At 52.9% G+C, this 13,840-nt stretch overlaps 3 protein-coding genes across 7 annotated transcripts in view; 2 read left to right on the forward strand and 1 right to left on the reverse strand.

Moving 5' to 3' along the window:
• Window positions 1-13,840, forward strand: part of MFGE8 (milk fat globule EGF and factor V/VIII domain containing) — a 98,668-nt gene that overhangs the window by 35,235 nt on the left and 49,593 nt on the right. The window lies entirely within an intron of this gene.
• On the forward strand, window positions 1,589-4,178 carry RLBP1 (retinaldehyde binding protein 1; the record flags this gene model as incomplete). The annotated part of the gene is made up of 6 exons (XM_084293055.1): window positions 1,589-1,984; window positions 2,134-2,335; window positions 2,832-3,010; window positions 3,269-3,427; window positions 3,732-3,842; window positions 4,020-4,178. The coding sequence occupies exons 1-6, from the start codon at window positions 1,652-1,654 to the stop codon at window positions 4,176-4,178; spliced, it is 1,143 nt and encodes a 380-aa protein (XP_084149181.1). The 5' UTR covers window positions 1,589-1,651.
• Window positions 6,563-13,840, reverse strand: part of ABHD2 (abhydrolase domain containing 2, acylglycerol lipase) — a 38,066-nt gene continuing 30,788 nt past the window's right edge. For all 5 annotated transcript variants that reach the window (XM_084293485.1, XM_084293489.1, XM_084293486.1 and 2 more), the window contains one exon: window positions 6,563-13,141. In XM_084293485.1, the coding sequence (XP_084149611.1) occupies window positions 12,945-13,141 (197 nt within the window). In that variant the 3' untranslated portion in view covers window positions 6,563-12,944. The remainder of the gene's footprint in view (window positions 13,142-13,840) is intronic.

Consider the following 13,840-nt stretch of genomic DNA (forward strand, 5'->3'; position numbering starts at 1 on the left):
CCCCCGGCCGTCCTCTCTGTGTGCGGGATGCCACCAGTGAACCTCCACACTGGGGCTGTCCACACCACACAGGACCAGCCCCATTTGAGGACACTGTTTGCCCACATTTTTTATTATTTTTAAAGCAAAACAAACGCTGCTTTGCAGGGAGGTGACGAAGGAGGAGGAGAGGATGTGGGTGCACCCCCACCTGCCCCACAAGCACCCCGGCCGAGCTCCCCCCGTGCTCTCTGCTCGCAGAGCTGGGGGCAGAGGCGGGGGGTGGCACGCTGCCCACCCCCGGCCCCACGCTAATGAGGGGGTTACACAATGAGGAGCTTTTATACTTCGTTAATCGGGCCCAGCATCCCGCCCCTCCGCGCACCCGGCCCGCAGCCCTCCTGCTCCGTCCTCCCCTCTCCTCATCTGCCTTTTGTAAGGTTTTAACGGGGCTTGCAGCCTGCTTCGCGCGGACTTAATTATAAAGCTGCGGCGAGTTGATGCCTTGTGACGGCCTAATCCCAACCCGGTGACTCTACAAAGCTTTCTCCTGGCTTTTCTTGCTGCTCCACTCCGGCCTCGCTGCCCAGCTGCCCGGCCCCACTCCGCGCTCCCAGCCTGGTGCAGTGACCCTCTGCAGGTGATTTGGGTTTCCCTGTCCCTGGTGAGTATGGGGGACGTTTTGCAGCTGAAATATTTTGCATCAGGCCCCGTGGCCCAGCCCTCCTCGACCTGTCACCTCTGGGAATGGGTTTTGTTTTCTGTGCCTCAAAAAAAGGGGGTGCTGGTGGGGGAGCCCATGGGAGGTGTCGGGACAAGCGGGGCACTGGGGAGATGCTGAGGGGTTTTGGGGTCTGGTGTCATGGCTGGGGACGGGCTCTGGAGCTGCAGGGGCTCTGCTGTTTGGTGAATATCATGGGGACAGTGTGCCAGGAATGAAAGACAACAGGGTGGGCAGGGAAGGCAGCTCTGTGTTAAGAGGAGGAGGTGGGAGCGTTGCCTGAGGTCGTTCTGCATTGCTCTCCATGACTCAAGCCTTGGAGCGGTGCAGAAAGAGCCCAAGGGCCAAGGGGAGCATTTGGGGAGCAGGAGGATACCCCATTACACCCCATTCCCGCAAACATCCCCAACCCAGCAGCTCAGCAGGGCTGTGGCAGCGCTGGGCCATGCTGCAGGGACTCCCCTGAGCAGCACAATGAGCACCCACAGGGCAGCAGGACCCACACTGCGCGTGCTGCTTGGGGCATGTTGCTCGTACCAGGTCTTGGGAAGCACTTGGTGCTCCCCGCACTGCCCTGGATGTGGTCAGAGGTGACACCGTGCTGGAGGAGCTCCCGGGGTTGTGTGTCCCCATGACCCATGGGTGTTCCTGCCCACAGCCTCCCAAAAAATGTAAACCCAGAAAAAAAACACCACGCTGGAGGCGTCAGATGACCAATACCCACGTATTTAATCTGCTTTTGCAAACAGCCCTGCTGTTTCTCCAACGCTCTCAGCTTCCACCAGGCAGCCCCACGGGCAGCAGGTGATGGAGCTGAGGGTGCTGTGCCCACCAGGTACCCTCCTCCAGGAGGGACAGGGGCACCGGGGGCTGCAGGGGCTTTTCAGATCCCCACGGTAATTCCTCCTCCTCTCTTCCAGTGTCCTGCTGCTGATAAAGGCTAAAGGCAACATGTCTGCTGTTGTGAGTACTGAGCATCCCCTCTCTGCAGCGCTGGGCTGCGGCACCCCTCGCCCTTCCCTGTCCCATGGGGTGCAGCCCAGAGGGATCCGCACAGCGCCGGGGCTGTCCCCAGCCTCGTGGGGCTGGCGGGGAGGGAGGTGGGGGGCTGTGAGCAGAGGATTCCTCAGCCCCCCATCCTCTCCTCGCCCCCAGACGGGCACCTTCCGCATCGTCTCGGAGGAGGAGCAGGCCCTGCGCACCAAGCTGGAGCGCCTCACCACCAAGGACCACGGCCCCGTTTTCGGGAGGTGCCAGCAGATCCCCCTGCACACCCTGCAGAAGGTGAGGCACAGCCCAGGGACCCGCAGCCAGCGGCACCGTGTCCGGCTGCTTTTCTGTGCCAAAACACACGCCGGGGTGGATCTGCGGGTGGCTCAGGGTCCCCAGGGCTTTGTGAGGATGCTGAGGGCCCTTCCCTGCTCCCTTTCCAGGCAAAGGACGAGCTGAACGAGACCGAGGAGCAGAGGGAGGCGGCGGTGAGGGCGCTGCGGGAGCTGGTGCAGGAGCGGGCGGGCACCGAGGACGTCTGCAAGGCGGTGGCTGAGAAGATGCAGGGCAAGGACGACTCCTTCTTCCTCCGCTTCATCCGCGCCCGCAAGTTCGACGTCCACAGGGCCTATGACCTGCTGAAAGGTGGGGGGCCCTGCGCTGTGGGGGTGGGTGGGGATGGGTGTCCCGATCCCCCTCTGTGCCTCCCAGTGCACCCAGACCCCTGGCAGGGCACGGGAGCGAGCAGCAGCTGCAAAAGGCAGGGCTGGAGGTCTCTGCTCACATCCTGATGCGTTTTGTGCACGGTGCCTGGGGGGCTCAGCACCCCTGGGACCACTCCAGGGCAGGGGGGGCTTGTGGCACCCCCTCCCCATGCTGGGGGTGGCACACAGGGATGGACGGGGAGCAGGGGTTGGCCACAGGCTTTGTCCTGCCTGGCTCTGCTCTGCTCTCCTTTGTGTCTGCCGGGTGGATAATGAGTTGTAATTATCAGCGCTGGCTCGCAGACGAGCTGTTTTGTTCACCCCCCTTTTCCCAGCACGTTCCCATATTCCGTGCCTGCGGGGTGCCAGGGGCGGGGAGCTCAGCCCGTGCTCTCCCGGCTTCCCGAGGACGGGTGAGCAGCTTTGTCCCCCCGCAGGCTACGTGAACTTTCGGCAGCAGTACCCCGAGCTCTTCGACAACCTGACCCCCGAGGCTGTGCGCAGCACCATCGAGGCGGGCTACCCCGGCATCCTGGCCAGCAGGGACAAGTACGGCCGGGTGGTGATGCTCTTCAACATCGAGAACTGGGACTACGAGGAGATCACCTTTGACGAGGTCAGCAGGTTTTTGGGGGTTGTTCCACCCAGGTTTAAGTAAAACTCTGAATTTCTCCTGGTCCGTCCCAAGGGGCTCCCCTTCTTTCCTCCTGGTGTGGTGCGGGTTGCAGGGCACAGGGTGTGCATCTCCCAGCCCAGATAACTCGGGGTGAAGGGGGGCACCACACCACTAAATCGGAGGGGTTTAGGAAGGAAGGACCCGCAGGGCAAAGGAGGAAATGGAGGCACGGACCCTGCTGTCACTCCTCCCCTCCAGATCCTTCGTGCCTACTGCGTTATCTTGGAGAAGCTGCTGGAAAACGAAGAGACCCAGATCAACGGGTTCTGCATCATCGAGAACTTCAAGGGCTTCACCATGCAGCAGGCGTCAGGGATCAAACCTTCCGAGCTCAAGAAGATGGTGGACATGCTGCAGGTGAGCTGGAAGAGAACGTGCCCAGGGCCAGCAGGGGGCTGGATTGCCATCTTGGAGGGGCTGTTCCCCATCACACCCTCCTTCCTTTGCTCCTTAATTGGTTTAATCCTGCAAGATGGGATCTCTGCAGCTTCCCTGCTGCTCCTGGGGCTGGGATGGCTGAACCTCTGGGTCAGAACAAAAGAGGGAGGCTGGGGAAAGGGTGTGGAGGCAGTGCAGGGTTTCTGTTGCTGCCCACCTCCTCTCCCGGCCCTATGAGGCCAGCACGGTCTGTGACTGGCCCCGCCTGGGTTTGGCACCCTAGGACTCCTTCCCAGCGCGCTTCAAGGCCGTGCACTTCATCCACCAGCCTTGGTACTTCACCACGACCTACAACGTGGTCAAACCCTTCCTGAAAAGCAAACTGCTGGAGAGGGTGAGTGCGGGGAGGGGACCCGGGGGCAAAGGGGGGTAAAGCCGAGCAGATGGGGGGGAAGAAGGTGGGAGAGCTGGGACTGCTGCTGGCTCCCAGCACTGCCGGTGTCCCCCAGGCACCCCTTTGCCACCTGTGGGGTCGCCAGCTCTCTGCTGAGGGTCGCTCCCCTCGCGCCAGGTCTTTGTGCACGGCGAGGAGCTGGAGTCCTTCTACCAGGAGATCGACGCCGACATCCTGCCGGCAGACTTCGGTGGCAACCTGCCCAAGTACGACGGCAAAGCCACTGCGGAGAAGCTCTTCGGGCCCTGCATCGAGGCTGAAGACACGGCCCTCTAAGGCGGGGGCCGTCCCCCTTCCCCCCTAACATAGGCTCAGAGGTGGTCCCCTAACCCCAACCACCTCCCTCCCGTAGCGTTGGTTGAGTGACTGCTGGGAACGAGGCGCTCTGGGTGCATTGCCCCGTGCCTGTCCCCATCCCCAGACCTGGCTGTGGGCCACCTGGCAGCCCCGTCCCACCTGGAATAGGGTCCCTGACCCTCCTGGAGTAGGGTCCTTTCCCTGGGAGCCAGCAGAGAAAGCTGGCCACCAGCCTGCTCCTGCAAAAAAAAAGGGGAGCACGGGGGAGTGTCCATGCTGGGAAGGGGGGTGGTGGCAGCCAGGAGGATGGCCCTTTGTCCCTTTGTCCCGGGCACACCGCAGGGGTTGGGATGCAGGTAGGACGTGCCTTGCTCTGCTTCAGCCTTAGGTTTTTCTTCTGTGGGGCAGTGCAGCCGGAGAGGGGCTCCACAGCCGGCCCTGGGGGCACTGGGGAGCTCCTGGGGTGGCATCGGCTGGAGGGGGGACAGGCAGGAGTGGGGTAACGCAGCCGGAGGCCGTCACAGCAGGAGGGCCCTGCCAGGGGCTGGCTGAAAGCTGGACGTGGAGAAATAAAGAAGTGTTTAACAGCACAGCTCCTGGGTCCCTCGTGGCACACGGCAAGGGACAGGGGAAGGCTTTTGGGGCGCAGGCGCTGCTGCTCAGCTCTGTTAGGGGCTTGGAGCAGCAGCCCTGATGTGAACAGGCCTCTTGGAACTGTCCTTCTCCATCCTCCCTGCATCCCAAACCAGGGTTCTCCTTCCCCTGGACCAGGCCCCCCAATTCTGTTCCCTGCTTTAGCCAGAGAAAACAGCCCAAAAGATGCAAAGATCCCAAGAAGGGCCCAGATGGAGCTGACTACCTAATCCTCACTCTGTCAGGGAGAAAGAACAGCAGCCACTGAGGGTCAGAGATGAATTTTAACCACGGGACAGTGAAAGATGAGCAGATTTACCCTCGCAAATCCCCTAGAAGCCTTAACACAGCCACCTCTCCCAGCACTGCATCTGAGAAGGAGCTCAGATCAAAGCCGTTCACATCAGGAAAACCCCATGAGGAGCCCCAAAAGGAGGAGGAGGAGGGCACGAGAGCTGCTCACGACCAGCGAGGGGTGGCAGCACCACTAGCCTGGGACTTGACGGTCACCTCCTCCTCTGCCAACCCAGTATTGCCCCCTCCTCCCCGTCCCCCAGCCCCGCAGCCACACACCAGCGCCTTTCATTAGCAGAGGGCCAGAGCCCCATCCAGAGCCGACAAGAGCTGCATTCATCAGGGCACTGGCTCGGGCTCAAACCAAACAGGAGGCTGGCTCCGAAGCCGCCGGGAGGACGGGGCCTGTCTGGGCTGCAGTCCCTTTCCTCCAGCCTCCGCAGCGCTGCCGGCTCGCTGAGCACCGCGGACCCTGCGATGCCAGCCTTGTGCCGGGGCCCCGAGGAGGACTGGAGGCAGCTCCTCACCCCGCTGAGCCCACCAAGCAGCCCCAGGGAAGCCCCCGCAGCCCTGGGGCCAGTGAAAACACAACAGCCCGGCTCGCTTGCTCAGGAAAGCAATCACACCTCCTCTGGGGGAAGGAAAAGCAACTAGGAAAGGCTGGAGCATTACTTGTGCACGCAACGCGGGCTGCAAGGGGAGGCAGGGGGGAGATGAACTCAGAGCCAGCTCCCCAGGCTGAGCCACCAGCCCGTCAGCTGCTGCGAAAAACACACAGGGCTTTGCTCAGGGGACAGCAAGGAACCCCATGCTACTGCTCAAGCCAGGACAATTATTTGAGATGCTCCCATATATATAGAGATATGTATACATGTAGGAGTGGCAGAGCTTCTCCCCAAGGCAGGGAAGAAGAGTGCAAGCTTGACGCTTCTCCCTCCAAGGAGGCAGCCAGCCACAGCTCCTGGAACAACCAGAGCCCTTGCATTTAGCTCCAGAGGAGCCAAGAAGTGGTCAGAAACCCAGAGGCAGGGCTAAAGCTCGTGACACAGGAATTACTGACAAGGGTTTCTAAGGGTTTTTGCTGTCTGGGAGACAGGAGGGGGAGCAGCAAGGCAACTCCTGCTTTCGTGAACCCCACAGGGATATATGGGCAGCCCTGCTCTGAGGTGCTCCTGTTTTAGGCCACTACCAAACAGAAGCCTTAACACCAAACAAAACTCACGTTTAAGGGCTGGGGCCGAAGAACTCCTCCAGTTCCTCCTTGAGCTAATCCAAATCCTGTGACCGAGGGAAGGTGTTCAGAGACCCGGCTGTGTTCTGGTGAGGATGACCTTGTTGGCTCAATACGTTCCCATGTCAGACATCCTCACTGCTGCTCCGTGTGTCAGGAATGACAGCAGCACCCCCCCACCCAGTAACACGGGACACAGCCACTCCACGGAGCACTGACTTCCTTAAGTCCTTTATTTTTAAATAAAGAAATCCCACTGAATCAAAGATAACAAAATTACATTTTGTTGTGCAATGACTTCCATCTTACACCACACAGAAGAACAAAAATTAAAGAAAAAATCAAAGACACTTTAATATATATTTATATATATAATTTTAAAGGTAAACATCAGCAGATATAGAAAAATTGCATTGCTAGTTGCAAATCATCTCCCCTGCAGCTGTCAGCTTCAGAGAATCTGACTCAGAACGTGGCAGCAGGGAGGCTATCTCTGTACACAAGCTTTTTCAGGGCAGCATTTAGAGATTGTTCCAGAGGATAATTTTGCCAATTTGGAAATTTATCTGTAATGAACCACGCTGCTCACCAGGAACATCCGATTCTCAGCCTGCTCTAACACAGCTGCAGCAGCAACGTGAGAAGGGCATGGGTCTGCCTTCCTGAGGGCTCCCCACACCTCTTCAGCTTGGCACCCCCAGAGAAAGGGCCCCTCCTGCAAGGGGGTTATCGCTTTCTCAGAAAGGATTTCTAGTCACGGGGAAAAAGAGACAAGTTGTCAGGAATGAGAAAACACGTTCCTTTGGAAAGCTGCTGACGTGGGCTAAGCAGTAGTGTTTGGTTACATGAAATACACTTTTAATTGTTATTATTTTTAAAAGACATCCCAGCTGGCAGGAGCCACAGAAGGGTCAGCAACCCAGAAGAGCTGTAAGAGATCCCACAAGGAAATTCTGCATCTAATCAAAGCTCTCACATGACTGCAGGCAGGCGATGCAAGTTCGTCACTCAGACAAAAGCTAAAAGGCTTTGTGTTGGGCCACCTCGTGGCATCAGGCTCCTCGCTGGTATTCAAGTCACCTGTGTTAGGCAAGGCCAAGGGGTGAGATGGCAAAACATGCTCCTCATCCACAGGGGATGCAGGGCTGGGGCTTTTAGAGCGTTATCAGACAGACCTGGAAAAGGTTCTTCAATACCAGCAGATCCAACCTGATAAATGCTGCCCTGGGTTGCGGTGTTTGTGTCCGTTGATTAACCAGAAAAACACAAATACAGATGTTTGAAATGCAATAGCTCAGGGTAATCCCAGAAACCTTTCCACTGCAGTGTGGAAAGCTGGCAGCTGCTGTGACTCACTGATGGCACCGGGCCTGAGCTTCCCTACCAGCTGAGGAGAGTCCAGGCTGCTGTAAGAGGCTACTAGCAATGAAAGGGGGGCAGGCACCCCCTCTGCAGCTCTGGGCTGCTCTGAGGCATTCAAAGCTGGTAGACAGCTCAGGAAGCCCTCACGCCAAGAAGAGCTGTTTGCTTTTTGCCTAGAACTAGAAGCCCCGAAGGAGACCCTGCTTTGAATCACCGTGGCTCTGGGATCTACCCAACTGACAGAGCTGCCAGAGGGCTCAGGACACGCGGAGCATGACTTGACACGATGCTCTTCACAACAAATGACTTGCACACGCAGCACAGGACTAGGGCCTCTCCTGGTCTTCCTGAAAAGGCTGTGAAGAATTTCAGTAACCTCCAGAGAGGCATAATATTTCTAAAAAAAAGTCCTTGGAAGCAAACCAGGTGACTGAACTGTTCAGCAATTAGTTCTTGAAGTTACCACTCTGCTCTTTCATTTGAGATGTAGCCCCTTACACAATTCACCTCCAGTTATGTTGCTGAAGAGTCAACAGACACACGAACTTGGGGATCACAAGGTAACGAGTCACATACTAAGCAAACCCTCCGTCTGACTCAATCCCTATGGCTAGAGGCAAATTCGAGGAACTCGAGGAACAGAGCTGAGAAATGATCCACTGCTTACACACATTGCTATTTTAAGCATTAAAATAGACCATCTAGTTGTAGGCTGCCCACAAAGGTCCTTTATGTCAGCACACGCTTGTACAGTGTACATCGCCAGAGGGGTCTCACCGCTTGCTGTGTGAGGAATCCTTTACTAAAAAGCAAAGCCCAAAAGCTCTGACAGAGCTGCTGCTGAAGTCTCTAGATATGCTGATGTCAAGGGAGGAGGAGAAAAAGGGCAAGGCACCACGTGTCAAAGGGCTGAGGTCTAGGAACTTGTGACAGACCCAGGACAGATGACACACAGGTAGCGTGGCTAAATTCAGTGCTGGAGACAACGGTTCTCAACATCTTTGCTTAGTGCCCTGTCTTTGTAACCTGTACCTTCACAGAACAGGAACTGCAGAAAAATGGTCAGGAAAGGACTGCAGGGAGGTTCAAGTGTCTGTCTTTACAGTGCAGCTGTTGACTCATTTAAAAACACTTTCAGTTTAGAACCCAACCACGGGATCATTAAACATGCTGGCAGATCTGGTGTCGTGGAAGCTGCAAGTTCCTTGTGGTCCATAAGAGCAAGTCCCAGCTGCTCCCCTACAAGTTCCAGGTGTCTCCAGACACTGACAAAGATGGTTGGACCAGCCTAACCACCACAAAAATACGGTCTGCAACTTGCTATCTGATTGAGATGGTCCTTGGGGTTTATGTCTGAGTGTTACTTTTACATACAGTGATAAGGAAGAGGGGTGTATAGTACATGAGAATAAATGAAGAGCTCTGCTGATGCCTTTTCTAATCCCGGTTTGAAACTAAACAGAGCTCATGACAGATTCATCATGCTGTAGTCTTGAACTGTGCTACCAGGCTGTACTGCTCTGGGCTTGAAGTGTGTCCTTCTACAAGCTTGTGTGTCTTTGCAAGAGATGAAAAGACTGCTTCACCTCTAAGATCTAAAAATTCATATTGCATTTAAGGTGGGGTTCACTGGCAAGTGAAGACCATCTGCAGACATCACAGAACTAGCACTGCCTTATTTTGGGAGAGAAATGCATTTCAGGTAAGGATTGGACAAAGTCCCTTCCTGCTCGTGGTACTGGCACTAGGTATCAGCTGCCAATCTCTGTCAGCAGCAAGATTTAATACAGGATTCCTTCTTTGAAGGTCTCTAGATAACACGCACTGCAGCTTCACTTCCTCCTCTCCTGCTTCCTTGAGATCTCTAAATTGCTGCAGCAGGTTTGACAACATGAGTTGCTTTGAAAGCAGCAAATTGGGTGGGATTGGGAGAAGAGATTTTTACTGCTTCTGTCTGCAACAGAAGTTAGTAAGGTGACTCCCAGGTTCTGGAACCCTTGCACAACCAACCTATGACAAAGTTCTTCCTCCCCAAACAGGCTAGAATTAGTTGTCAAGCCACAAGCGGTTTAAGCAGCTGTAGGTGCAAGTGCAAGAACAGGTCAAAGGAGCAGGACAGACCCCTATTACCTCTCTAGTTGAGAGTTTCAGAAAGTCCACAGCATTGGCACTTTTGAAATATGAAGGCTTATGAGTTACAGGGCAGGAAGATGTAGTACTCCTTGAAAAAAAACTAATGTTTGAGCAAAATCCCTTCTTGATTAGACAAAGCTCTTGCTGCTTTGAGAATTGCTCAGCTGCTCACCTCATTTTTTAGGAAATACTTGCTTTAAGATGTCACTTATTGGCCATCTACTGTAACTACAGCAAAGTCATTTTGAAATAAAGGTACACTTGAGAAGGCAACTTCCTCACACCTCAGGAACAGGAAATGTTTCAAAACCCAGTCTGTCAAGAACGGTTCTTAAAAAAGGAAGGAGGAAAAGTTCTTCAATAAAAACCTACCCAGCTCCTCTGAAAGTGGAGCTTTACTCTGACATGCCTTGGCCAAAAAGCAGTTTGCCCCCTAACCCCAATTCCGAAGCAAGCAAACACCAGCTTTGCCTCAACATCCACCTTCAGACAGCAGCCAGCCATAGCTCTCTCACTTCCAACTTCCCTGTCGGGGGCAGCCGACAGCCGAACTGTTTCTGCAAGCCTGGGGTCCTGGGAAGGAAGGCAGAATTGCAGCCATGTGGGGAGCTGGGCAGGGAGCCCTGCTTTTGAGGAACTTTGAGGAAATCTGAGAAAGAATTTTGATCTCCAAGGAGGCTTGATGCACACTGTCCTTCCTTCGTAGTTACATGTTGGCTCGTATGATGGGCTCCTCACCTCAACAGTGGGGTCACTACCAAGGGAAGCTCCTGTTCCTCTAAATCTCTCTGGAGTTGATATTCACAGCACAGTAAAGCTGGACTGAAGCAGGACATGAAGCATTTTAAAAAGGGCATCTCCCGTCATGGGAGGAGCAGCTTTGCTTCCTCAAGGCAGAAAGCTGTGACCTGTGAAGCTGCAGATGTATATGCCAGGAAAACTGAGACATCTAAAATTGTGACCCCCTGGAGATAAAAACAAACAAACAAACAAAAAAATCACATACCCTACACACCTAAATTCATACTGTGGCTAGTTGATGCATACAAATGTTGTTTACACTCCAATCCTGATAAGTGAGAATACATTTACAGAACATCCAGTAAAAATTGCATGAGCAGCTACTTAAGCAAAATTCTGAGCATCTTGCGTGACAGGTTTTAGTGATATACAGATGCAGGATGAGTGAGAGAACAACAACACAAAGACAAATATCCATCAGCTAAGAATATCCTTGCTAACTGATGCCCTAAAATAGTTCTTAAGGAACAGCCACAAGCATGGCCAAGTACTGCTGCAGCTTTACTTGATCACACCTTTTTCTTTGAGGAACAAAAGGAAACCTGGGCTCAGTAACAAGGACAACGTGCAGGTACCCACAGTTCATTCTAGCAGGCCGCGGTGTCTGGCCTAAGGCAAACTGAAAGGAATTTCCTGATATGATAATGCACCTTTGCTACAATAGTTAATTATTGCTTTATTAAAATAAAAAGCTACCTCTGCAACCTACTGAATGAAGTTCCGGGACAGGGCAGTCCAGAAGGCTTGTTCCCCTGCATTACCATGCTGAAGTCTTGCAGCTTGTTTCACCTTTCAACTACAAACTGAAGAGCCTGGCACAGAAACCAAGGCTAAAGCAATAAAGTGCTCGTTGGATGCGGGAAGTGTGACAGGAAAAGAGCTTCACTGACACTAGGACAAAGAAGTCTCAAGGGTGGATTAATGAGACTACAATGTTGACAGAACAAATAGGGAAAAAAAGATTGTGACCACAAAAATTCAGTCTCCAGATTGTCATGGGGCAACTTTCCTACCAGGAGATAGAGCAGAGCCCGCAATAACCACCTCGGCCCTAACAGCCACTTGAGGCTTCACTCCTGCAAGGAGCTTTTGCACTTCACCTTGCACATTACAACTAGAAGAGGGTGTCTGGGCATGCAGAAAGGAATTCACGCGAGGAGCCCAATGTCTTACTGGAGCCAGTAAAATCCTGCAGCATTTGCACAGATACAGAAGTAGTTAGTCAAAGGTATTTTAGTTGCACAGGGCTAGACCCATCAAGATCCCACCAACTGTAAGGCAAGTCATGTGTTTGAAAACCATTCAATGCTTTGAAAATTAAGGACGAGAATTTTGGTATAATCTACCCTGACATAAGGGGAGTAAATCTAGATACATTCCCCCCCACCCTACAATTTAATCCCTAACAGAGTACATAACTATGAAATATTCTTAAAACATACTGAGCTCACAAAAAGATCCTGCAGATTCTTCATTGCTGGTTTCCATTCGGAAGCCAGAGCCAATTTTAAAAAGCTCTGGGTCAAACAAGAGATCCAGTACTAAAAACATGACTACATTTAAAAAGAGGCAAATACGACAAGGTGACTGGTCTGGTCTTGGTGTGAGAATGTGGTTACAGAGAAACATTAACTGGTATTACCAGCCCGCAGCTTTTCTCTACCTGGAGTCCCAGCGTAAAGATACCCCAACCCACAGATATCTGAAGCATGGAAAAGTTAAGCATTTTTAAAGTGATTCACTTGTGTAACTGCACTCCCAGGAAGTGAAACACTCCCTTAAGATGGTGTAAGATTAGAACTCCACCGACAGTCAAGCATCTGTTTTCCCAAGCCACTATTTAGTGGCTCATGGACTGAACCACTCACTGGCCTGTGGCTTGGTACAGGGTTTTTTCCAGCACAGGGACTGAAAAAGTCAGTTACCTTGTCATCTACATCTCAACAAATGCTTCAGATCAAGTTTTTGACCACCAGGTGAAAGGCTTTTGGCATCTGAAACTTGTGTTACATCAAAGCAAACTGTCTTTAGCTCAACTACCCTGTAACAAGTCACAGTCGGAATCTAATTCTTCAAGCAGAGCAGTAAATTACAAACCCAAGTGACTATATAAGCAAAGATCCTCTGACCAGATATCAACCTCTGTTTTAACTCCACTTCAGAAGGAAACATTGTGATCAAACCCCAGCCATAGGATATCAAGGAGAATGGAAACCTGAAGCAGCAGGTGAGGGAACAAAGAGTTCCCAAAGGGGGAGATATACTGAAGTGATCCAGAGTCTTTGGGTCAATTACTCCTGGCCAGATACCGCCTGCTCTGTGTCTGAGCAATGAGACTTTGTCTTCTCCCACTGGCAGATGGCATTGGCGTACTGCACCACGAGCTTATCCATCCAGGTCAGAGGTTCTGGGAATAGTACAGACCCCTCAAAGAAGCCCAGGTGGCCTCCGTGAAGGGGCAGCACGTGCATGACGTTCTCCCGTTTCTCTGTAAGACAGAAGGAAGCACACAGTTCCAGCAGGTCAGCAATTTGGAGCCAAGAGCTAAACCACCTTAAACTGCAATAATCAACTCAATCCTTGGCATAGGGTCTGAACCAAAAGGAGCAATCCTGTGATGGAAGCAGAAACGTGCTGACAAAGGCCACAGCTAATATGAAGTCAAAAGCACATAACCTAACAATTTCACAAAATAAGATGGTCCACAGGAACCAGGCTGGCCAAGAAATGCTGCTGGCTGGGCCCTTATGGCAACACAGGTCACATCCTTCTACCTTTAACTCACGTACACTGGAACTAGGACTGTTAGCATCATGCTGAGCTGCACCAAAGCTCTGGCATTATATTATCCACTTTGATCTATGTGCAGTGAGAAAATCCCTGTGCTTCGTTCTGTCTGGAAGCAGCTGTAGATGAATTCTCTGCCTGTAGCTTTCAGAGAGAAGAATGAACCCATCTTTCCTTCCTGTGCACCATTTGTGCAGAGAAACAGCAAGCAGCTCATTCTTCTGAGCTTCTAAAGGGTATTTGACTTTTTCTTGGCTGAAGACAGAGAGCTGACAGAACTCCTTTCAAAGGACACACCTTATTTCATTATCAAGTAGCACAGCAAAGCATGGGCTCCATTCATCAGGGAAGGGGGCCCTTCATCTATACTTGTTCAAGACTGTCACTGCAGTAACCCACC

The sequence above is a fragment of the Netta rufina genome, assembly GCF_964035555.1.
Source record: "Netta rufina genome assembly, chromosome: 11".
Classification (NCBI taxonomy): domain Eukaryota; kingdom Metazoa; phylum Chordata; class Aves; order Anseriformes; family Anatidae; genus Netta; species Netta rufina.